Source organism: Pelobates fuscus, chromosome 10, assembly GCF_036172605.1.
Source record: "Pelobates fuscus isolate aPelFus1 chromosome 10, aPelFus1.pri, whole genome shotgun sequence".
NCBI lineage: Eukaryota > Metazoa > Chordata > Amphibia > Anura > Pelobatidae > Pelobates > Pelobates fuscus.
The window spans coordinates 37,959,436-37,986,503 of NC_086326.1; the positions used below are offsets into that span (position 1 = coordinate 37,959,436).

General features: G+C 37.6%; 1 protein-coding gene across 2 annotated transcripts in view; it reads right to left on the reverse strand.

The window, feature by feature from the left end:
- The window catches only part of LOC134574918 (alpha-2-macroglobulin-like protein 1), a 259,124-nt gene that overhangs the window by 103,365 nt on the left and 128,691 nt on the right, over positions 1-27,068 (reverse strand). The window contains exons 3-13 of one of the 2 annotated variants that reach the window (XM_063433984.1): positions 25,144-25,327; positions 23,919-24,084; positions 22,177-22,229; positions 21,840-21,860; positions 20,536-20,689; positions 19,950-20,034; positions 19,622-19,757; positions 18,640-18,754; positions 17,904-18,016; positions 10,167-10,334; positions 1,806-2,078 (exon numbers count right to left, since the gene is read on the reverse strand). In XM_063433984.1, coding sequence (XP_063290054.1) covers positions 1,806-2,078; positions 10,167-10,334; positions 17,904-18,016; positions 18,640-18,754; positions 19,622-19,757; positions 19,950-20,034; positions 20,536-20,689; positions 21,840-21,860; positions 22,177-22,229; positions 23,919-24,084; positions 25,144-25,327 — 1,468 coding nt within the window. The remainder of the gene's footprint in view (positions 1-1,805; positions 2,079-10,166; positions 10,335-17,903; positions 18,017-18,639; positions 18,755-19,621; positions 19,758-19,949; positions 20,035-20,535; positions 20,690-21,839; positions 21,861-22,176; positions 22,230-23,918; positions 24,085-25,143; positions 25,328-27,068) is intronic. The other variant, XM_063433983.1, reaches the window with a different exon arrangement.

Sequence of the window (27,068 nt, forward strand, 5' to 3'; positions counted from 1 at the left end):
CGTTATCTCTTTATCCTTATCTGTTCTGTTTGCCGGCTTGCTGTTTACTGTGTACCAGACCCCATCTAGTCCTAGTTTACGCTGTCTCTTTGTACCCTTGACCTCGGATCATTCCTGACTCTGTCTCCTCACATATACATCGAGTCCGGACATTCTAAGGTCCGGTAGACGTATCTCTCCTCTGTGTTGTCTTTTGTTAAGTTGAATCCTGCAAGTTGGGGTATATTTCCGTTACAATACCATGCTGGCCCAGAATTACCCTTATCTGAGGTGTTATGATTCTAGAAGACCTGGGAATTCAGAGTTCCGAAATATATAGTCTGTAAACTGTACCACGTTGTTAGTTTAGTCACCTCAAGCCAAGATAATGCTCTAAGGAATTTCTTTAAGGAACTTATAGTTATCCCTATATTAATAAGAGAAAGAGAAATGCAGTAAACGTCTTTTCTGGTTTCCATGGCAACCTGTTTTATCCCTATATATATATATATACACGTTAACAAAATCAAAGCCACTATTCCAACAAACGTAATTGGGAACAATGCAAAGTCTGTGCATTTTGCAAAAAAATCATAAAGGACATAAGTAATTTTATTGTAAGAGACCTTAAGCAGTGAGGGTTGCCATAGCAACCTGTTCTTAACCCTTGCTGTGCTGGTTCGCATAGTACCTCGGTTCCAGTTTTTACATATAAATGGTTACAAATTCCAAGTTAACAATGGGTTTAAATGACGGGTCAGTAGTTCTAAGTGGTTCTGTGAATCTGCAAATATATTATAGATAGGGTTCATGTGATTGAGACCACGCACATGATTTGAATAAGAGGGGTTTAAATTGAGGGTGATCCACAAGTCCATTTAAACCATTGATAAAGCCTTGTTTTTGCTGAAATGTGTTTAGAGATTTACTTGATTAGCACTAGGGGACACTCAGTTGCATCCTGACACCTGGAGAGTCTCGGAAAACAACATCCAACAATGACGAGTCTAGAAAAACGAAGGAATGCTGAACAACCCAGGGGTCTGACATGCCCTTATTTTCTTCACATAGCCTGATTCTTTGACAGTGGGGTCTATCCACTAAATTTCTCATTTAGATCTATTGTTTTTTTCTCTCTCTCTTGATGTGCTCCACTTATTTCTTAAAAACTGATAATTTTGGTTGGGCACCCAGGGTCACAGTGCTTCACTAATGAACCATGCATTACTGGTGGAAAGTCCAAGAAAAAAAAAGGACCATTTTGGGGTAGAGGAAAGCAGAACTATGGCTTCATTCCAGTCTTTCTACTGAGTCAGAGTTAAAATCTCAAACCAGAACAATAATATTTTAACAAATAGTGAAAATCAAGAACATGACATGGTGCCATTTTAAAAGCCTTCCTGTCTGACTATGCAGTTCATATTAAAGAAGAAGTTGGCAAGTTTTGTCAGTCAGAGTTTTGCTGCTTGATGCTGGGACTGACTATACACAAGTAGAATTTAATTTGGTAGCAGCAGGAGGAGCAGCACTGGAGCTTTGAGAAAAGTAGTTCTGGGCAATAGATCTCAGCTATAAAACTATTTTGAATGTAAATGTGTTCAATCTGAATAAATTCAATGCAACCATTCAGTGAATAAAATATATGTTGTCCCATTCAAGTGAGCTTTTAGTAACACTCACACAATATAGGGTGTTACAATGTAATATTTCATATACTTTCTATTTAAAATGATGGCATATTAGTGTCTGGCATTATTAATAAATCTCATGTGTGACTAAATAATAAATAGAATAAATCCCTTTCCCTCGTAAGAACTGATACGTACAACATAGAAGAATTTCAGATCATTCTCATCGTTGACTTCATTAACTTCGTTGACTTTGTTGGCTTTGTTCACTCCTTTGAACTTTTTTTCTCCAAGGTCATAATCAACACGGACAGCCATGTTCTCATGACAAAGTGCAGCACTCTTTATAGGGTGAATATACACAGAGTCTTGACTTTTCACATAAATGTCTTCCAGATATAGGTAACTGGTACCATACCGGGCAGCAATACGATCCCTCTTATAGTCTTCATCTTTCTCATCAGTGAATGCCTATTGTACAAAATATTGTGTGGTTAAGTTCTCTGTGTACACTATATATTGCCAATTACAACTCTAACAAAACCAAAATGTCCTTGTCTTTAGATAAAAAACAAATTAAAGAGACCCCCAAAAATGTTGACTCCTGCAACAATTAAAGTAAAAAAAAAAAAGTCAAAATAATAAAAGCACACTCTGACACAACAATTTTAATACATTTGACCCATTAATATGCTAGAACCCACGGCGCCTAACATTACATTTTAATCAATGAGAACCACGTAGAAAGTGAATGAATTGTAAAATAAACTTCAAAGTAACTGAACTGGAAGCATAGAACACGTGGAGATTATTCCCAGTTTGGCTATATTGGCCTTTATTTTGACCTTCATTTTGAAATTCTCTTAGATTTATCTTTGATTTCCCAAAAATTGTTACTTTAGTGAATAATCCTGGTAGTATTACTGCTGTTCCCCTCATTCATGAAAGGAGTGTTTCTAGCACAGCTAAATTTTGGAATAGCTGTCAAAGTGCAACTTTGAAGAAACATACTTTTAATGAAAGGCATTGAGAATATCTTTCTGGAAATTTTGTTAATATATATTTTTATTACAGTGCATCAAATTCATTAAAAATGAGCAGTAATGGGGGGGTGTCCTGGCTATGGCAGAGAGTGGACTCTTAAACAGGCCATAGTGGCTCAAAGAAGCAACCTCACGGCTAAAAACCTGGTCACTTGTAGCCCTTTTCCAGACAAGGAGCTCAGATGGCCCCAAACTGCAACACCAAAGCAGCTGGTAAGCTTAAATTTGGTGCACTGACACTGAAACCTAAGCCGGATACCTTCCAATATGGAGGCAGCTCTTGGGCAAATCATCCACATCAGACACTGCTTCTGAAATGGTGATATTCAGCTAAAATCCCATGAAACAGGTCAATACCATACAAATGTGGCTACCCTACTAACTAAAATATTAATTTGGAAAAATGGCTCTCCAGTCAAATTTTTTACATGGGAAGAATGCATGTAAACCCTAAAGAAATGTAATATTGTGGAGAACTGCTCTCGCTCTACAGACCAAGCACCTGTGAGATCCCCAGCCAAAGTGACAATGATTTGGTCCATAGCAAAGGTCACCTGCTGACATGGACTTTCCAAGCACCAGCAATTAGCAGGCTATGATAGTTAATTCACAATGAGACAACCCTACCCAACATTACGTCATTTTAATTATGGTAATTTAAGTAAAAAAAATTCTGTTAATATTAACGCGTATCCTTTTTGGGGATCTACCGGAACCAAAATTCATATACTTACTATGATTATTATGTTAAGCAATGAGTGTCATCAGCAATTACTGCATTATATCGCCTACTTAGACATGTAAAAACAGGGGCACGCCTGATCCCCACATTAATGATGTACCTAGTTCGAACCTCATGACAACGACCTGTCTAATTTGCCCCTACTATAGATGTTCCATAGTGCCTATTCTATCTATGTGCTCACCATGTGTGGTACCCCCACCCTGAATCAGGCTACACAGGCTATGATGCTATACACAGTGTTAGGTTCCTATTTTCTAGAATTATCAAGGATACCTCAGTCACCTGGATAAAGCACACCTCTGATTGTATATGTTACTTTTTATATTTTATGTTGCTTTACTTCCCTTTTAAGTTGTGCTGGTTTCATACCTTTCCCCTTTCAGTAATACACCTGAATCATTGTACCCATACTCAGTCGCTTGTGCTCAGGATGAACAGGCCACTTATTGGGTTGGATAATGAAGCCACCTCCTATCACTTTCACACTCATTGTAACACATAATGACTGACTCCTTAAAAATATACTGTATAAACTCTAGAAGCCTTAATACACAACATAAGTGCAGATTAACATTCCAAAACCTGAATACTTCCCAAGCCGCTATTGCAATCTTTCAGGAAACACACTTTTGCACCAGTAATCCACCATCTTTTAAATCCTATAAATACGCAACTCATTTTCACAAATTATCTATCGCAAAATACAGATGGGTGTCCATCCTAATACATAAGGATTGGTTCTTTACCCTACAATGCAAATATGTGGACAGAGAAGGTAGAATCCTGCTACTGATAGCAACTTATGCTAGTGGTAGGAAAATATTTATGCCCCCAGTGAAAACCAGATAGGCTTTCTGAAACAATGTTTCAGGACCCTGAATAAATATAAAACAGGAGCTGTTTTTTTCTGGTGGCGATTTTAATTGTATGGAAAAAAATGAAGAAAATTCTACGCAAAATCCAGTTTTAACCCCGCTTACACCTCCCCAAAATCTAAAAGTTATTAATACCTCACTTAGAGAAAGATCCACTTTTTTTCCTGCTCATTTTAAATCTGCCCCTCTTACTATGTTCGAGAAATTAGTTACAAAAGACTTAGAAAAAATCAAAAGCAGTAAATACGACCCTCACAATCTTACACACTCAGAAAAACTGTCATTAAAAGAACTTCAAGAAAATGCAAATATTGTAATCAAACCTGCTGATAAGGGCGGAGGGATAGTCATTCAATCTACCCAAATGTATATAAATGAGGCATAATGACAATTAAATGATACAAATGTGTATGAGAAACTCCTCTCCGACCCTATCAAACAAATTCAAAACACTTTTATCCAATTTTTAAACAATGGCGTAGTTTTAGGTATTTTAAGCAAACACGAATTTAATTTTTTAAACAATAAATTTCCCATCACTCCAGTTATATACTTTATCCCGAAAATTCACAAAAATGAAACCTCTCCCCCAGGAAGACCTATTGTCTCTGGCATAGGTTATCTCCTATGCAATCTCTCACAGTATATAGATATTCTTTTACAGCCTTCAGTCAGACTCATGAGATCCTACCTCCAAGATTCCATGGCTCTTTTAAACTTTTAAAACAATTTTACATGGAAACCTAATCTTATATTAGTGACATGCGACGTTCAGTCACTGTACACAATTATACCTCATGATATAGGCTGTCAGGCTGTAAGGAATATACTAATTAGAGAAGGGAGAATTGCTGATAAACAAATTGAATTTATTTTAGAAGGTATTAATATTATTTTAAAAAATAACTATTTTTGGTTTTTAAACTCATTTTATCTTCAAAAAAGAGGAACTGCTATGGGGACTAGGTTTGCTCCCAGCTACGCAAATTTATTTATGGCAGATTGGGAGTCCGAAGCCATTTTTAGTAATCACGCTTGGAGAGCAAACCTAGTCTCCTATTTTAGATATATTGACGATCATTTTTTTTTATCTGGGATGGCACTGAAGACGATCTTAACTCTTTTATTACTAATTTGAATATAAACAATAGAGGCATATTCCTTACTCACGAATACAGTAGAGAACAAATTAATTTTTTAGACCTTAATATTTTCATAACAAATGGAAAACTACACAGAAAGACGTTTTTTAAAAAAGTCTGTGCAAACACTGCTATAGATAAAAGTAGTTGCCACTACCAACCCTGGTTAGACAGCGCTCCGAAAAGCCAAATACTCAGACTCAGAAGAAATTGTTCGGAAATCACAGATTTTAATATGCAAGCAAATCTACTAAAAGAAAAATTTGTTGAGAAAAACTATCCTAAAATAGAACTTGAGAATACTATCAGGGATATCCAAAAAAAAGACAGAAATTAACTTTTAAAATACAAACCTAAATCCACAGATATGACTATGCCATTACCAATTATTTTCAATTTTAATAATAAAAGCAACAAAAAGATCATAAGAAAACACTGGCACCTCTTGAAACAAGATGAAATACTGAATACAATTATACCTGAACGTCCAAATATTATATTTAGGGGAGCACAAAACTTCAAGTCAATTTTAACTAAGAATGTTACCAAAGAAACTAAAAAGACCCCACCAGTATCTTTCTTCCCTCAAATTAAAGGTTTTTGTAAGTGCAAAATGTGTATAGTCTGCAGAACCACTGACCCCGATGTCCCTCATAAAGTTACTGAATTTACATCAAAAAGGACAAACAAGGTTTTTAAAATAAATGACTTTATTAATTGCTCTACAAAAAATGTTATATATCTGCTTGAGTGCCCCTGTGGCCTCCAATATGTTGGAATGACCACAAGGTGCTTAAAGACGCGCTTAAGCGAGCACTGCAGAAACATCAAAAATGGATACCAGAATCATTCAGTATCCAAACACTTTATTATACACAACAAAGACCCAAAAATGTTAAAATGTATTGGGATAAAAAAATGTGCTGTTCCGTGGAGGGGTGGTAATATCAAAAATATTCTAGGTAAAAAAGAAATGGAGTGGGTTTACACACTCCAAACCCTTGCTCCCCATGGTCTGAATGTTGATTTTGATTTGTTTAATTTTTTATAATTATTCACACTGCTGCTACTATTCCCTTTTATTTATATTTTATTCTCTCTGGGTATTTTATTTGATTTTGGCTTCTGTCATTTTAAGCCATCTTTCATTCTGTTTTGTATTTCCCCTCTTTTTATTTCTATCATGCCTGGTCACACTGTTTTAGGTGATCAGACATGATGTACTTTTTATCATTTGTTTTTATTTCATTTTATTCAATTATATTTTTATTTATTTTATTTTTCCTCATTCTTCCAGCCGGCCGCAGCTTTGTGCGAGCCGACCGGCACTATGATTCCGGTTTCCATGACGACGGCTGCTACCCGCCGCGTCATATACTCAATGTCCCTCCCATGTCGACGGCCGCAGCCTTGTGCGAGCCGTCGTCCTTCCCCCTCACGTCAGCCGCATGTATTAGTGCGTGCTGACATGATTCAGACCGCGCCCCCTTCCCAGCCGCTTCCCAACTAGGGCGACGGCAGCTGCGCAGTACTCGCCGGCGTCCGACTACATTTCCCAATACCCCCCTGTTTTTTTATGCCGGTCATGTGACCGAGCTATATTTTATATACTTTACTGTTTTTCTTCTTTCTATAGTTCGTTTTACATGTGTATTGGTATACTGTTGCTGCAATTATATAATGTAACCATTCCATATCAGATTTAAACTGTTTTTAATATGATTTTTTATATTAGTTTTTACTCTCTCTGTGATTGGTCACCTAATTTTTGGCGCCAATTTTAAAGTATTGTACTTGTTATTTAAAGCTCTTTCTGCCAGGTATCAGGTTCTTTTTCCCATATTGATAACGCCGTATTGGCGAAACGCGTTTATGGTTATAATATTGTGTATTTTTAATATTAAAGTATATTTTGTTACTTTTAATTGTATTTTTTAATACACATTTATCTACTTTTTACCTGGCATTTTAATCATCACTCCGGACTCCAAGTAATCCTAGGTGGGGATAATACCACCAGCGCTATCAATAGGGAACAGTTGTTCTGCTCCCCCCTTGTGAGTACCCATTTTATTCCTTTATTTTATTAATTAGCTTTTTATCCAGTGTGCACTGTTGGTTGTTTCTCTCTACCCGAGTGTTTATCGTATCAAGGACGGAGAAAACTTACCACAGACGAAGGACACCCACTGTATATCCCATAAGCGGGGATTATACTGCTGAACGCCCTTCACACCAGAGCAGGTTTAGCTCTCTCAAATGTGAGTTTGCATTCAAGAGTTTTACATATTTTATTTTCTTATATTTTAACTTACTACACTATCTGGCTTCCTGTATATACCCTTTGTCTCTTACATATGAGTGGATTTACAAGGAAGAATCAAATAAGGACAATCGTTCCAGACCGAATATTGCCGTACTAGACGACTGCACGAGACACTCTTAGATAAGACTTTCTCCTTTTTATCCATTTATTTTATTTGGACTATTTATTTTACTGTTACCAGGCGCAGCTTTTATTGTTATCTGATTTTAATTTGCATGCATGACCCCACTCTAGATATCTCAGCATTAAAAGGCCACCTTATTAAGCATTAATTTCAGAGACCTATTATACCAAAACTATATTTATGACACCTGGATTGCACTGCCTGATAATATACACTGATCAAAAAAATAAAGGGAACACAAAAATAACACATCCTAGATCTGAATGAATTAAATATTCTTCTGAAATACTTTGTTCTTTACATAGTTGAATGTGCTGACAACAAAATCACACAAAAATAAAAAAAATGGAAATCAAATTTTTCAACCCATGGAGGTCTGGATATGGAGTCACACTCAAAATTAAAGTGGAAAAACACACTACAGGCTGATCCAACTTTGATGTAATGTCCTTAAAACAAGTCAAAATGAGGTTCAGTAGTGTGTGTGGCCTCCACGTGCCTGTATTCTCCCTACAATACCTGTGCATGCTCCTGATGAGGTGTCAGATTGGCTCCTGAGGGATCTCCTCCCACAGCTCACATTGATGTGCCATCCTGGATGAGCTGCACTACCTGAGCCACTTGTGTGGGTTGTAGACTCCGTCTCATGCTACCACTAGAGTGAAAGCACTGCCAGCATTCAAAAGTGACCAAAACATCAGCCAGGAACCATAGGAACGGAGAAGTTGTCTGTGGTCACCACCTGCAGAACCACTCCTTTATTGGGGGTGTCTTGCTAGTTGCCTATAATTTCCACCTGTTGTCTATCCCATTTGCACAACTTCATGTAAAATCAATTGTCACTCAGTGTTGCTTCCTAAGTGGACAGTTTGATTTCACAGAAGTGTGATTGACTTGGAGTTACATTGTGTTGTTTAAGTGTTCCCTTTATTTTTTTGAGCAGTGTACTTTCCTTTCCTCAGTACACTCTAAAATAGATATGTTTCTGGTGGACAATGCTTTGTTGCCCAGGATTTAAAGAATGAAGGTGGGGACCAATTCTTTGTCGGACCATGCACCTATCACTACGACCATAGCACCCTTATACCTAACTACTGGCAGAGGTGCTTGGAGATTAAATTAGTACTTTTTGGATGACCTTAACAACGCCGATGATACCTCTCCTACTCAGGTATGTCTAGCCCACAAAGCAGTTATGCAAGGCCATCTGGTACAATGGGGCACCATAAAAAAGTAAAGGGCACATATTAAAAATAATATCTCTGAATATTATGGTTTTGCAAGAATTCATCCAGTTGCTGTTTAAACATTTAGACAGATAAAACCACCTCTTCAGGCAGATTATGCCACATTCTTATTGTTGTTACCGTAAAAAACGCTTTCCTTTGCCTAAGACTAAAGCTCCTATCTTCCAGTCTAGATGCCTGACCCTCTGTCCTATGCATAGTCCTGTTTATGAATAGATTTGATGAAAATGGTCTGTATTGGCCCTGAATGTATTTGTATAATGCTATCATATTCCCTCTGAGGAGCTGTTTTTCTTAACTAAACAGATTACAACTAAAATCTTCCATTCCTTTTATTTATTTATCTTGTAGATCGCCTCTTCACTTTTTCTAGTTCCGTAATGTAATTCTTCAGGTGTCCAAAATTGCATAGCATATTTAAGATGTGGTCTCAGCATTGATTTTGAAAGAGGCAATATTATATTTTCATCCATTTTTATACATAACAAAACCTTGCTGAATGCAGCAACTGCTGATTGGCATTACACAGTGTTGCCTAGTTTGTTGTCTATACCAATTCCCAAATCCTTCTAGTGTGTTGTTATCCCTAATTCAATATCTTTTAGGGTGTAAGTTGCTTGTGGATTCTTTACCCCAGAGTACATAACTTTGCATTTATCAAATGAAATTTCTGGCCTTAAAATTAATGCTACAGATTTTCTGATACTCTTTGTTTGTCTGTGTCCATTTTAACTATTGTTCCTCATTCTGTTATTTTCTTGTCATTCCATCCCTAGCTTCTCAGGTAAATAATTAATGTAAACATTACCAGAGCAATACCTGTCATTTCTAAGATATTTTTTTCTATATAATCAGGGATAGATAGAAAATTAAATTCATAATTTAAGTCACAATAATCACATTGCTAAAATTAGCTGAACTGTTGCCATTTTTCAACTTGGCTATATTTTTTTTTATTTTATTTCAATACACTGTATACTTTTATTCTATATTAAATAGACCACCTTTTAAAGCAAGTTGATCCTGTTCATATTAACACCATTCACCGAGAGCTCACCTTTAATGATACAGAGTCTGCACCCCATTTAGATGTGGACAGTTGAAATGAAACCTCCCCAGCAGAATCAGTGGTAAATGTCTCTGTTATGGACTCGTCTTTGAGAAAGGTGGTGAGGTGAACCTTCTGACCAGAAAGTGGCTTTCCATTAAATGATTCCAAAACTAACTGTAAGAATGCGAAAAAGAGATACAAGAAAAGATTTAAAAGAAACTACAATGTGACTTTCACTTCAATTGAGCTTAATCCTTAATCTTCATATCTTTATATCATTATCATGTTATATATATATATATATATATATATATATATATATATATATATATATATATATATATATATATATATGTATATATATATACGTATATATATATATACATATATATATATATATATATATATATATATATATATATATATATATATATATATATATATTTGTGTAAGGGGCAAATAGCCGTATATGGAGTAAGGATCCAGCATAAGCGTAGGATAGCATAAAGGGAGCAAGTCGGTTGTGGTGTGCCGAGACCGACGATATGGTAGGCCTGTAAATAAAGAGGGCCCACCAAGGAGTAAGAAAGTAATGTAAATGGAAAGAAAAGAGAAAGTGTTGAAATGAGGAGTGGGTTGGAGGGTAATTATGATGCTGACCTCAAGCGATATGAGTCAGGTAAGGGGTGACCCTTATATAGGGGAGTGAATTAATTTAAGCCCCTCCCACAAATACAGGCCAAACGGCCTTAATACATGTGTAAGGGGAAAATAGCCGTATATGGAGTAAGGATCCAGCATAAGCGTAGGATAGCATAAAGGGAGCAAGTCGGTTGTGGTGTGCCGAGACCGACGATACGGTAGGCCTGTAAATAAAGAGGGCAAAAATGAATAATCAAATATTTAATACAGTCAACAAATATATACAAATTAACCAGACATTTCCTTAAATGAATTACAGTATTTAATTCCTGGAAAGATTTTGAAGGTAGGAATCTAGGACCGCAAGTGGACACCATTTGTTGTGGGTAGGGTAGCATGTTATCTCTACTGTTGGTGCATGTTGACTCGTTTCTGAATGTGGTAGAGCCAATAGGTAATGATATATGTGTTTACGTACGTGGGATCGATGAAGACAATGATCTGTCTGAGTAATGGTGATGGTAGTGGATTCTGTGGCCTGAGAAAGGCATAGAAGGCAGTGTGCATGGCTGGTAATGACCGACTTGGTAGTATAATTGAATGGTTGTAGATCTAATAGGTCCGATAAGGATGGAAAAGTTGGATGGCTATTGGTAATCTCGGAGAGGAACGTGGGGGAAATGGATTCCTGAAAACCTCTGAGTATAGTCTTGTCTGGTATGATAGCATGAAGTTATGGTAGTTTTGGCGATAGGTTATCCTGTGTTGTTGAATGCCTGTAAAATATATAATTAATGGTGTGTGAGAAAGTTTATGGTGGCAAAAAGAAGCAAAACCTAGGAGAAATATTATGACACAGGTTGAGCTATGTTGTGTTCCAATTAGATTCTTTAAGCCAGGTGAAAAGCTGTGTTATGCGTTCTACAAGTATGGGACGAAAGTGCTAGGGGGGATAGTGCATGCTATGCTGCATGAGTATGTCTAATCCATGATTTTGTCTCAGGAACGAAAGAGTGGCCGTGACTGTATGGGTGGCTGTAGGAAGCATATGATGAACATGCCTGGAATATAAATGAGACAATTGTCGGCAGGGATGTATACCCCCGCCTGGTACATGAAAGTAAAAGAAATGTGATAAGTGGCCAACAAAGTGAGTTCCCCAGAAATATCATGACCTTATGGATGATGAGTGGCATTTGTTGATGATATGACATGTGCTTAGTTGTCTGAGTAACAACGGATTGATTACCCTGACCATGATTTACCCCATGCCACAGCAGCTGCTACAATGGGGTAGATCCCCCAAAGGGGCTGAGGTGGTGGAAACATTTCCAAACCTGGATGCCATGGCCAACAGCTCCAAAGCAATCGTTCCCGGTAGATCGCTGCCAAACCAGTGGTAGACGCCGCATCTGACCATCTGGTTGGAGAAGTGTCAGACAATCCTGCAAGGAACATGCTTTTACCATGCCAAGCGGTTAAGAAATTCCCCCCCATGTGCATGTCTGCTGTTGCTGGGGTGTCTAGGGACATCCTCCGATCGTCATGTTGGAAGTGTGGAAAAAAGGGGAAAGTGTGGTCTTGTGGTATGATTGGCATGGCAAAATTAAGGAACCTGGTAGGGATTGCAGTTCCTTGCGGTTGTAAGTACTTAAGCAGGAGGTAGTGATTGATGTAGTTGAGAATGTTCCCTATTTGTCTTGTGGTAACTTGCGTGTATGGATGCCCAGTAATGTTATGATAGTGTCTGGGCCTTCTGTTTCTTATGGGGTACTGGGACGCCCAAGTGGTCAAGCAGACTAAGCTGCCGTGAGGCTTCTACTGAAAAATATGTTATTTTTGAAAAACAAGAAGTCTTCTAGATAGTGTATGACTGTAAGGCCTCTGGATGTGTTATCATAACCAGCACACAGTATTTGCGAATATCGATAGCAGGCTAATCTGTAGCCCGAAAGTTGAGCGGGGAAAGGATTACCCATTTTTTGCCATGTAAGTGCCAGTGTGTAGGGTAGATGGTAGCCGTTTACTGCATTGATGATATTGGTCTTACTTAACCAAGCTTCAACCCATGCTTGAGTGATAGCTGTAAAGGTAGATCAATAGTGTTGTATAGTAAGGAAACTCCTCGGAGGGTATGAGGGAGTTCAGACTTGGGGTCGCGGAGGTGTGTGGTGCCAATAAGTCTATGGTTAGTCTTTGTTTAAGGGAAGATTTCCTTGTAACAATACCAATGTGTTTGTGTTTGGTGCCATGCTGTAAATGGTGGAGATTGGAAAACCCAAGTAAAAACACCTCTGCAAATCTTGGCTCTGAGTGTGTTTACAGCCGATGGTTCTGTTGTGCTGACTGTAAGTGAGGGCATGCTATATTCCTTGAAGGTGTAGTTATGATACCTGTATGGGAGCCCTTTGAAGCCCCAGAGTTATAATAAATATACTACAAGTCTGGAAGGGTGATGAGTCAGTAGTGTTGAAAATGCATTGGTGTGTACAGATGGTGAGTACGTTATTTGTAAGTTGTATTGGGACACATGGTTTGTCATGTGCCCTGAACCATTTGAACATATATGCAACAGTCTATATGCAATGCAACTACTCATATCAATTGTCTCTGGTAGTTCAGAGGTGCTGGTACCTGGAGCCTGAGAGTGCTCGTCCGTTTGCTTGGGACAAATTCCCTTCTGTATGGGTACCTGCAAAAATAAACATCTCTACATATACCAAATGCCAACCCAACCAAGGGATGGTCAGTTTCCGATTTACCTGGAATCCCTGGATCTGACCATCACAGATACATCATCATACATATATATGCCTTGTTTCCCCTATGTGCTGGGATCATACATGCAGGGTTAATGTCTTGTGTGTCATAAGAATTGATTGTACCTGGTAACCGAGTTTCGGTTAGTGCTGGTTGTACAGTAGTGTGAGGCCCAGCCTTGTGAGGGCTGTGGTGACCGACTCGAGATTGCCAGTCTGTTGTCAATTTTTGGGCTCATGAGTTTATGAGTGAGGCTAGCATGACCTGGGTGTCACCTGAGTTGGTGTTGCTGGGCCTTCCCCTGCCTCCGTGTTGTCCGTTGATGTATGGAGGAGTTTAAATAACTCTGCTTTCCTTGCTGTGGCAGGGTAGGGGATTTGTCGCCTCCTTAGGTCGTTGATAATGTGTGGGATCGTCCAGGATCTGATTGCTGCTGGACTAGCAACATCTCCTCTGCTTGAAGGTGTATCAATTCTAGCCAAGGTGCTAGGAAGAAGTGATTCTTCACCATCTTTTTGAGAAATACTTAAATAACAATAAATATTCCAATTATTATTTGTACCCAGGGGTCTTGTACTGGCTTGCTAGCTAAGCCATAAGGCGAAACGATTAGGCTTGGTGTTTTTGGTGACTGGTGAGGCCCTGTTAGTTGCCAAGTGGCTTGAGAGGCTCTATCTATGCTTGGCGCGAGGGGATTTTGTGTGGCCACCGAACGTTGTGGCAGGATGTTGGCCTCTCAGTGACAGTAACCAGAAAATAGGAAGGGGAGTGACAGGTGAGGCCCTCTCTATGATACAATGTGAGGCGGCTAGCTCACGAGTGGCCCGAGGGGTGTATGCCTCCGAGTATGAGGCGGGGTGTTGGCCTCGCAGGACCACTAACCGAAGCGTAATGCAGAGAAAAAGGGGGTAATACCTATTGGGCCCTAGAACCCTAATTGCCACACTATTACTATTTGTACACTATTACTATTCCAGGGAAGGTAAGAGATGGATAACTACGTGAGCAGGTGTATGTACCTGTTAGTATGGTATTGAACCTGCCAATACGTATAGGTTTTTTAGTAGTAACTGTAACCTGAATGGATAAAACCGTATGGCATAAGGAAATATGGCATAGACCAAGCTTATCTTAATAAGTACAGTATATGTAAAAAAGTAAAGTGCTGTGATGTGTAAATATTAAACATCATAGCCATACTGGTTTAATATGTATCAATCTTAACCAAATAAGTGCTGTATGTACACGTGAAAAAGTGATCTGTCCCCACCTTTTATGTTGTATGTCCCCTTGCTAGGGGAAAGTCTGTTGTGTGAGCAGCGTGCTGTGAAAAATGTATGTGAACTATATTACCAGTTACGTATATACAGATGCGTCTGCTACTGTGTAATAATATATGTATTTATACCAGATGTTGATATACTACTTGCTATGTGAATTGTTGTATGTCTTATTGAATGGTAGGGTGTCAGTGAACATGGTGTAGCAAAATGCAAGTGCACTGGAGATCTGTCAAGTGCCCTATAGGTGGCAGTGAAGTTGGATACTGATTGGTATGTGAAATGTTGTCTGTCTGTTGACCTATAGGGGTCAGTGTTTTGGTGTTTGTAAAACCCCATGAAAATTGTCAATGTACTTGACAGACCTGTAGGTGGCAGTGTTGATAGAACCACTGTTGGTCTTGATGTGAAGTGTAAATTATTGTGAATTAAACCTGAAGTTGAGCCCATGTTGGAGTTTAATTTATGGTTTATCGTTATGTTTAAAACAATCTTGTGTAATTTATATTGGCTGGTAAATTGTATATGACATGTGAAGACAGTTTTGCTGTTGACCAGTAGGGGTCAGAAATGCTGAATGTATGGTAAAAATACCCTTTACTCCAAATGCAAGGATCTGAGAAGCCTGTAGTATACCGTTTGACAGATAGGAGTCAGTATAAGAGCAAAAATGTTGTAGTTCGATTGTTTGCTCATGAAATAAAAGAGAGTGTGAGAAGCCTGTAGTACACCAAATGACAGGTAGGGGTCAGTGTGTAGGAGAAAATGCAGTGGTTTGTTGGTTTGTACATGAAATGCAATAATGTCTGAGATGCCTGTAGTATACGGATTGACCAGTAGGGGTCAGTGTAGGCAAAAATGCAGTGGTTCATTGGTTTGAACATGAAATGCAATAATGTCTAAGAAGCCTGTAGTACATCGAATGGCCGGTAGGGGTCAGTATGTAGGCTGAAATGCAGTGGTTCGTTGGTTTGTACATGAAATGCAATAATGTCTCAGAAACCTGTAGTACACCGAATGACCGGAAGGGGTCAGAGGGTAGGTGAAAAATGCAGTGGTTCGTTGGTTTGTACAAGAAATGCAAAAAAAAATGCCTGAGAAGCCTGTAGTACACCAAATGACCAGTAGGGGCCGTGTGTAGGAGAAAATGCAGTGGTTTGTTAGTTTGAACATGAAATGCAATAATGTCTAAGAAACCTGTAGTACACCGAATGGCCGGTAAAAAAACTAAACGAGCAGTGAGATTCGAAATGCACGCACAGAATTGCCTAGTATGTTTAGGCAATTGAAACAGAATGTGTTCCCGTTCGGGAGTATGCTAATGCTCGAAATCAGTTGCCATGGTGACTTGACTTGCGTCCGGCTGTCACGGCAACTTGTATCATGTGGTTACACTATGATTGGGCGGAGCACGCACACGCATGCGCACGGGGCATTACAGAACGCCGGCGGGACCGGAGAGAGTGTGTACACCTGGGGTAAGCCAATTATTCCATGATTGTTTCCCCTATATACTTTGTTTGTTTGTACATATGGCTAGTGTTCCTGATGAAAGTCCTGGAGGAGGACTGAAACGTCGAGCTGCCACTTTTAACCATGTTTAAATAGTCTATATCTTTTATCTATTCTACAAAAACCGTGAGTGCTGGTCATACTATACATTTTTGATATATATATATATATATATATATATATATATATATATATATATGATTTTTGTGTCCTAATATGGAATAACTCCTTATATGAACATTTAGGAAATACCTTGACCTGTGTCCATCGAAATAAGAACACTTCCATGTTTACTTTGGGATTTGAATAATGTCCCTTATATTTATTTATGAATCAGAATTCCTTACAAGTATATTATACATAGATGTATGCTGGCTCTGTGCCATATAAATATAAACTCTTTATTTGCACTTTTAGAATATATTGTACACTTTGCACAATTCAATTCAAATTCTTCTATAGTTAAAAACATTGTTTTTTCACTAAGTACAGTATGTGTAAAATATGGCTACATTTGCCCCTGAGCTATTCTTCCAGTATTAATATTGCCTGTTATATGATAATATTTCACTGTTTACAGGGACACTAAAAGTACAGCATATTGTAGTGGTCACGGTGCAAGACTGCCCTGTTGTCCCCTCTTATCTCAGGAATGGAAGTAAAAAAATTGAGGCATGCTGTGTCCTCTGCACCCTTCGACCAGCTTGCTGTAGATTTTTTGCAGACAAAAAATATATTTTAAGGATTCCTGACCCACAAACTGATGCTGTTATCTAATAACAGCCCTGGAAAATCAGTCAATATGCAGACCTGTATTTTAGGGCATCCAGGATCTAGCATTCCAATGGAACGCTAGTAGGTGACCTTAGATGATTAATCATGTGGCTTATACGGGACTCTATACCTAAAAAAATGGGGCATTTGTTTTTGCAAAATCCCTAAAATCTTGACATGATTGTTTGTACAACTTCTAAGCAGCCACCCCAGGCATCAATCAGAGGGAAAGGAAAAAAAGTTTTTTTTGTAAAACACACTTTTCTTTATTCCATACTAGAGATGTCCCGAACTGTTCACCGGGAACTATTCCCGGCGAACATAGCTTGTTCGCGTTCGTCGCGGCGGGCAAACATATGCAATGTTCGGTCCGCCCTCTATTCGTCATCATTGAGTAAATTTTGACCCTGTACCTTACAGTCAGCTGACACATTCCAGCCAATCAGCAGCAGACCCTCCCTCCCAGAATGTGTCAGCTGACTGTGAGGTACAGGGTCAAAGTTTACTCAATGATGACGAATAGGGGGCGGACCGACCATCGCATATGTTCGCCCGCCGCGGCGACCGCGAACACGCTATGTTCGCCGGCGAATAGTTCCCGGCGAACTGTTCGGGACATCTCTATTTCATACCATGCCATTATATTTTATTATTTTTGTATTACTACATAAACTGTGGGGCACTGTCCAACCTATGGGTATCATCGATTTATGTTTAAGCACCGAGCAACATTTATATAGTAAGACTTTTACAAATCTGACAGTTCCTTACTCACCTTTCCTCTATAGGGTGCACCTGGCTGAAAATAGGACTTTGAATCTTTGAATGAAATCTTGGTGAGTTGGGATGAAATATCACATTGTTGAGATGTGGCATTTATTGTTATGCCTGTGGGTCACATTAGAAAATGTTACATTAGTTTATTTGCTCTATATTATACTTTGTATTCATAGTTTCCCCATTTATGTGTTCAGAAGTAGCTGTTGTTTGCTAAGCTCCAGGGAGATTTTGGTTAAGTGTTAGTCAGAGTTCAGTAAATTGGGACGTTTCTGTTTGTCTTGTGTAAATCTAGTTCTAGTTGTTTTTTATGCACCATTGATCTTTAATGCAGAACTAATCCTTGACCGAAGAATTGAATTTGAATTAATGAATTAGTAATCCTCTTTTATTCTTTTGACTCCCACAGTTAATTTTGACATACAAAACATCAACTTTACCCAATTTCATCCGACATTGTTTCTTCCCTAATCTTCACTTCACCTCTTCACTAGACATTTATGTTTCTCTTTAGATCTCCAAGAAACTTCCTGCCATTCAACCAATTTCTAACAGATTGACACTAAATTCATTTACTTATTCGATGAAAAGAAGATTTTACTTGCTGCTTTGGGTGGAGCCAGAGCCCATGAACACTTTGGGGTAGTTACGTTCCTTGCTGATTTCCTGTGACTCTTTAATTATTCACCACTTTCTCCCTAATTTACTGTCTTCTAAATTCCTCTTTATCTCACCTGTTCCTTCTTCCTCCAGAAAAGCCTCCACCACTAGCTTTCTGTCATAACCTGGATTTTGCATCTGGAATTTGGAGAGGTCCACAGTGGACTTCAGGCATCCAGAATGGTCATTCTGTAGAATGGAGATAGCAGATCCTTCAAATGTTGTATGGGACAATATGTGGCTACTTCAGTTTCTAAAAGTCTGTCCTGGTTGTCCTTCTTTTGCAGCCTTTTTTGTCCCTTCCCATTCTTTAAGATTTTTGTTATATTTATTTTGTAACATTGCTCACACTTAACTCTCTCACTCACGCTCACTTAGCCTAGCCTCCAAGCCTTGTTCCTGATACTTTCTCCCAAAACTTTTTTATTGTGTGTAGAAATACTGAACTTCAAATTTAATTTATTTGTCCTCATGAAATTTAAAAAGTAGATTCAAAATTAAGAATGTACAGTGTATGAAATATAAGGCTTCCCCTAAAAATGTGTGTGATATTATAATTATAGAGGAAGATACAAAATCACAAAATTAAGATTTGAATGCAAGCCAAATTTATGTAGATGAGTGCAGTGTTATATTGTATACGAATTAGTGATACAACTACCCATTCATGATAGAAACTCAAATTTGACTGTAGATTTGGATTCTTGCTCAGGATTCAAATTAGTCTATTCCAGTCTTCTCTTATATCATATTGATGCCTATAATTTCTAATGGAATGCTTCTTTATTACTGAAAAATATAGACTGGAAGTAAGCCCTTAATTTCTCTTCTTCTAGCTTGAGATTATATCCCCCTCAAACTATGCCAGTGTATGAACTACATTGTACATTAGCACTACATTGTACAATAGCACTTTTCACTCTCTTTTGTCTTGTCTACTGTTAGTCAGACTGGCACATCCTCTCTTGTATAAAGTCCATCTTTACTCACTTTCCATCACTTTGTTACTTATCTTAAACTACAATCCCAATTTACACCTCTGTTCCCATCTCTCACCTTGGCTGTATGAAGATGACAAACATTCTTTTCTCCCTCTTGCCTGGATGGTCCCCACCTCCACGGATGGGACCACCTACTGTTTTGGCAGATTTTGAGAGTCACAGTGCCTGGAACTGGTTGTCCAAATGTATACCTGACATACACAATGGGAATTTACACTTGGACTTTTCCACAATTCATAACTACACCAATCAAGTAATATTTAAATGTGTGCCAACCAATTTACACTATGTATCACACTTCTTCATTCTGAGTTACCACAATTTTGTTTCTAGCACTTCCAATAGTATCCTGGTTGTACTGGTACCTGACAAAGATTTCTCACCTGGCACATGTTGTCATTGTTGCATTTGAGTCAAGAACTGTGATGGATGATGGAGTTTTAAGACTCACTTCAAATCTAGGAAGCACTAAACATAGATGAAGACAACATGCAACTGCAGGGTTAGTTTATAACATGTTATTGAGCAAGTCGAGATTATGTAAAGAAAGAAATATAAAGATAAAAACAAGCTTGGTGATGGCTAAATTGTAGTGAATTGCAGAGAAGGGATATGTTGGAGGAGGGTAGGTTTAAGTGTTGGAGAATATGGTATGGGCTGTAAAGAGCTGATTATTATGCAGTAAGATGGAGAAAGGCAACAGAAAGAGGAAGACTAGGAGACACAGCAAAAGTTAAGTAGTTAAAATTATCTACAAAAAAAAAATATTTTGCAGCACATCCGAGTTCAGATCAAGTTATATAAAAATAAACTTCCACATGATAGGTCAATAAAGATTTAGTGAATCTCTCACTTTCTCTTTTTTTATAGGGCTGCTTTAGTTGAGATAGTGAAAAAAAAAACACTCCTTTCTCTCCATCTTTGAGTTTATAATCTGAATAACTCTATTTATTTATTTTTTCTGCTTACCATACTCCTCTACAGTAAAGATGTACTTCATTTCCTCAGTTTTGATGGTATAAGTTCCCAGGGCAGGTTCAGGAGACAGCTGAAATGAAAGGTCCGCAATGCCACTGTTGGGTTGGACATCTTTCCACTGAGCCAAGCGATTCCTCTGAGGATCCTTCGCAAACAACCAGAATAAATATGGAATGTTACAGACAGTGTTACTCTGTGTGTGTACACTGCATGAATGTGATGTCAAGTTTCCCAAGTATACTGGATTTATTTAAGGCAAGGTGAATGTTTATGAAGAATAACGCTTGCGCTATCTATGAAGGCTTTAATTGTACACTCTTGTATACTACTTTATACTCAATCTTACAAGTACATACAACTATTATTAAATTCTCATTAAAAGAATAAGCGTGTAAGAGCAACTTCAAGTTAGATGATATTTAGTAGATAGTCTTATAGGGCAATGCTAGAAAACAGTACTTATATGAACAACAGACTGAATATATTTATGGCCTTGAATTAATATTTTTGCATAAATATAAAAAAAAAAATGTGAACAAATATATTATATTTTAATATTTCCATTGTCTGATATATTGATATATGTTTTATAAATTATATATTTTTAGGTACGTTAATAACTTGAAAAAAAAAATATTTTCAGAGTTTATATTATCTTTGAAATTCCAGGCAGCTGTACAAATGACCAAGAACCCTAAAGGTGCATGCTCTCTCTTTTGCTCTCATAAGGCTTGTCAACGAGGAAGGGCTGGCTATCATATTGTCAGGAATTTGTCCATCTTTGTAAGGTCAGATAATGTTACACAGCGATTTTGCCCAGATAAAGTGGCATCTAATATAAAAAGACTGGTTATTCCTTGCTCTCCCTCTGAAATCCCAACCTCTTTCCATTTCTTCTAAAAAAAATTAAAAATATGTTCTCCAGTAGTCTCTTCTAGGCATGTACACCTTACACATTATCCTTCCTCGTGAGCTGTTTACACTTTTTCACAATTTCAGAATTTCTTTACTTTCCAACTTTCTGTTTCAAATATACTGTGTTATCATTGATGAAACTCATACAACTAAACGCATAGGGACACAACATTGTTGAGTCACAACAATTAAAGTACCAAATTATCAGTGTACAAGGTGAAAATTAGCTAAACACAGGACTTTGGCAAAACATTTTAGGGAAATTCATTTTAAAGGGCTTTACATAATATTTACAGGATTCTAGTTTTAAGTGAGGACAATTTTGAGTTGGCATCAATTTAATTAAGAAGCATTAAGATTAGCTATTAGACAGCACTCACCTGCAGCTCGATCAAAGGATACTGATAAAAAGAGACACGGCGTGAGATTGTCAGTCAAATATGAAAAATACAGATCATAAAAACAAACTGTTATTTTACATTGATCAATCAACTACAAAAAATGTTGTAATTTCATCTGTCTTAAATGTATATTTTTGAAATAAAGCCTACACATTAGATTGTGCATTGAGTTGTATGCATACATTTTAGGCCTCCAATTTGGATATTGTAAGCCTGCTGACAACCATAAACAGTAGACAGTAAACAATAAACAATAATAAATAATGTAAGATTAATTATTCCACCTTGATCATCAAGATGAAGCTACTTAAGTTACCTTCTCATTGCTTGTCTCCAAATCCTGATTGAGGGTAACAATACGGAAATTTACTACAGAGAAGAGAAAGACAGGTTAATGAGTCATTTATTACATAACACAGACTTTCCATGTCCAACTTGGAAGGAGTTGTGGATTTGTCAAATTGTTCTATTTAAGACATTGTTCTAAAACATTTATGGGAAAATATATTTTGATGAAAGAGCATAATACATTTGGGGCCAATTAACTGGGTTGCTATTGTTATTTATTTGTATTTATTAGTTGTTTTGTGCAATCCCTTTTGGATTTCTCCCAGCAGTAGATATCTGTAAGACACCAAAAAACACAATGACCTAGAGGCAATACTGTTGCTAAAAGATGAAGTTTGTGGGTTAAAGATGATGTCTTTGCGATGATATGAACTGTTATTTTTTATTTATTTTTATTATTTTTTTTGGCATGCATGTATATAGCAAGAATAACAGACATGTACGGTACATATTGTCAGAAGAGATAAGCATGACATAAGCAAACATGTACATATTGTAATCAGCACTTTTTGTTAAATTAGAGCAAGAACAAGAGATACCCATTGCAGGGCTGCATAGGCAAGATAGAACATTGCTGGGTAGACATTGCTTTGAGGCCTTGTCCCGCGTGGCTCTCGGCTTAGGTGGGCTTGTCATGGTAGATGGCCATTCAGGAGGTTGGTGATTGCCCGAAGGAGGCTTTTTCTTTGCTTGGGACCTGCTGCCATATCTCACGGCTTGGTGTCGAGATGCAGTGGACTGCAGAAGTGCCTCTAAGGAAACCCAAAAGTGGGCAAAGTGTTCCTCAAGCTGTTGTAGCATGCGAATGGCTGGGTTTGGGTGCTCAAGGCTAGATGATGTAGGCCTAACATCGCAGGTGATAGGCCTTGCTGCCATCTTGGGATGTGAAGCTGGGTGGCACGCTTGGTTGGTAATGCTGCTGGGCCCTGCCGTGTAGTGGTCCGCAGGCCAGTGAGGGCTGGGATATCCCCCCCCCGGCCCACTGGGGGGGAGACAGGGCTGTCTGGCACACGTAGCTGGTGTAGCATTCCGCGAGACAGGAGATTGGTTGCCTCTCCCGCCAAGCAGCTCCACTGGGTCTTGCCGAGATAATTGTGTGCAGGAAGGCACTTTGATCTGTGGGCTCATTTCATGGCACCCGGGTCGGGTAATATTTGCAGGTAGTCGCCAAGGTATGCAGCTTTAATGTAAGTTTGGTTTAAAGATTAATAAGCTCGGAGTTCGTCTGAAGAGCGACCAGCCACCATGCTGCTCAGGCCTGGCCCCATGAACTGTTATTTTAAATATGGATCTGCTCAGAATATTTCAGTAGAGTACACATCTGGGGATTTTTTTTTAATAAATGGAAAATATTTATTGAAAACACTTCCATCTAAAAAGATGTAAATTTTTCAAGTCATCAAAAGACTAGATCATAACTAAACTATATTTCAAATTACCAACTGAAACGTACATTACCAATATAAACTTTAAAAAAGAAGAAAATAGTCGTAAATAGGTAAGCATCACTTGCAAAGAAGATAAACAATAATCTTTACCATTAGTCAGATAATGAGCTATTTCAGACTGTCATATAAGTGAAGATAGGTTCCAAAATAGGGTATGTTTTTGGCACACTTGGCATAACTTTTGCGCATGCTTATAATTCAATTATACTGCTCAATCTTTAGTTTACGTTTGCATTTACCCGTCCATATATGATTAGTTTACCTTTTTGTCCCGGTTTATATATAGGCTTGTCTGTTTGGATAAAAGTTCCGTTAGTTTTTCTACGGATGCTCACGGATTTGCTGCTGATTTGCGGAGAGGAATCCCCGGAGGTCTGTCCTCGTACTTCAATTTGTACTTTTTCTTGGGTACCAGAAGGTGGTGGTACCTGAAGCATGAAAAGAGAGAAGTAAATGGCAAAGTTACATGAGAGGGAAATAATTCTTAATTAACTGGAGTTGGCAACTGGTGAAACACTCAGCAGTTGAATATTAACAAAATACATATACTGGCTCAAGTCCTGGTTTACTTGGCAGTTATTATAGAAAACAACACAGGGTGCTTAAAGAAATGAACTTGAAAGAATTGGCATGATGTAAATGTTTACTTTTCTTTGGTGCCAGAGGCAGACGAGACTGGAGGCCTTTAACCTCTTAAGGACACATGACATGTGTGACATGTCATGATTCCCTTTTATTCCAGAAGTTTGGTCCTTAAGGGGTTAAAAAGAGGAATAGGCATAGCAAGGTTAGATAAGGACTACAAACCCCAAAAGTTATTAGTGATGTGAAAATTAATGTTGCAAACTGGTTTGGGATAATAAACACTTCCTGGGAAAGTATCCACATACTTGCTTTAGAAGTTATAAAGTAGACCGATGTGACCCCTTTTCAACTTGTGGTGTTTATTTAAAAATATTTAATTAGATCTCTTGTCTGCAGCATTTGCAAGCCCTCTCTGTTTAACCCTGTCCAGAATTTCTGTTAATGCAGGAGCTCTGGGTAATTGCTGTCTCTTGAGTTTTGCTCCACTGAGCTAACCAAACCAAGAAGCAACAGGATCGGAAGTCTGATTGAAAGCCAAGGTGGCGTAACAAGGTCATTTCTATCAAAATCTGCACTTTTTGTAAAAAGAAAAAGAAAAAAAGACACACTCTTCACACCTAAATCACTTCAGCAAGCTAAAATCCTTTAGGGGTCTTACGTCTCCCTTTAAATAATAAAATATGTGAAATACAACAATCAGCAAGTATCATGGATATAAGGAGATGCAATTATTATAGAAATGGATAACTCAATGGAGGAAATTAAAGTGGTCTTTGGTTGCAAATGTGTTGACATTTTATTGAATAAATCTAATATAATTAGTTAGTTAGTTAGTTAGTTAGTTAGTTAAGTAAGTTAGTTAGTTAGTTAGTTAGTAACCTCAGATTGGTATTAACATTCACCTGAAAGACATCACAGTAAAATGGACTCTGGCTCGCGTCTTTCACAATACGAAGGTTAGTAATTCCAGATTCTGACTTCAGATTTATCGTCAAATTGTATTTAACAGAATTTCCATCCATGTGAATGCAAAAGGTCGCATCAGACGGATAATACAGAACAGACGGGAGAAACAAACCAAAATATCTGAAAATAAATTTTATTTACATTTATCTCTTTTATTTGATATAAATGATATGCTAATTAAAGAGTAATATAAATAATAATATGCAAATATTTCAATATTTCTTCAGATAATCTAGTTGTGAAAACAAAGACTTGTTTTTTATGTTATTTTTTTATTTTAACATTTAAGGAACAATCCAACCCCTCATTATCCTTGCTGGCATCTAAATAAAACATTCCACTTGGAAATATAATCAATTCAGATCAGGTTTTTCTTTATGGACTACTTCTGCCTTTTTTAGTGTACAGAAGATCAGAATAGGTGGGCATATGATAGCTCTAGATGTGATAGCTATTGCATGTAATATTTTGTTTTCAAGGAATTTCATTTAAATTGTGAAAAACTGGAGATATACCTTCATCTCCGCTAATATTTAGTGAATAAAGTGAGGCACAGATTTTTAATAAAAATTTGTGTTGTACATTTTTGCCCATCTTGAGTCAGTGGGACTGGGCATTTTGTTAGCACTATATCTCTCTTACTCTATAGTGGGAATTGGTAAAAGGGAATTGTATTTGGGAATATTAATGATGGTGGGTGGCTGGACACAGGGGATTGCACAAAGTTTTATACAAAGCAAGCCCACCATTTCTGTACCTACATACAGCCAATTTTAAATGTGCGAATAGTAGTTTATTATTTTTGTTTCATTTGTTTCACGTACAATTTTTAATTGACATTTTCAGTGAGTGTTTTCTACCAATATTTCATGGCTATGGAGTTATTAATATTCTGGATGAAAGAATCTGGTTGGTAACCTTTTCAGTTGTAAATAGCAAATGCTTGCTCTACCTACCCCTGTCTCTCTCCATAATTTGCCCCTCCTAGCTGTAAATACTTTCATATAAGTGTGTCTTCATTCCTTAGACATCAATTCACAAACCCAGCTCACTGCAGTAGTCATACTCAGCCCTTTCTCTAAGCATTTTCTCTTATTTTTTTTTTACAGTTGCGATAAACATATACATATGATAGGTTATGTGTTACCATAATCATATTCACATTCTGCTTTGCTGGTTAATTTTTGGTAGTGTTAACTATCTCCCTGATCTAGAACATTTGTTAGTTTAGCTTTTTGTGGAAATTTTAAGGGTAATGTTATTTATAATTACCAATCGGAAGGACTGTTTTTTTTGGCTAATTAGTCGAATCCTGTGTTGAATGTCCGAACAATCGACTGGTAACATATCATCTGCCTATCAAATTACCAAATCCTCACCCTACTGCAAAAAAAATCACAGAACCTGTCCCACCCCACTACCTGATCTAAACTGTCACACTCTCTTAATCTACATCTCTTGTATATGCCCTATGCAACCTTAGATACACATTGTATACCTGGACAGTAAGCCTCCTATTGTCTCATCTATTCCATATGAGACAAGTGACCCCTGCCTTATTCTCTTTATTAATGAATTGGTTTGAACGTGTATTCACTAAATACCAAACGGGGGTGAATTAAAATTCAAATTGCATAAATTAAGGCAACAATAGCTGATTTGGAAAAATACTCACAAGTTGGTTATTTTAAGCTATTTTTTGACAGTTGTAGTTCTGTTTATTACAATTTGCTGTTTAGTGAGTAATGTATATTGTAAAATACATACTGTATACTGAAATATTCTTATTTGCTTTCATATAAATTGCCCTTACTTCTATTGCACTGATTTCTCCTTCTTCTGTTTGGTGAGTCAAACACAC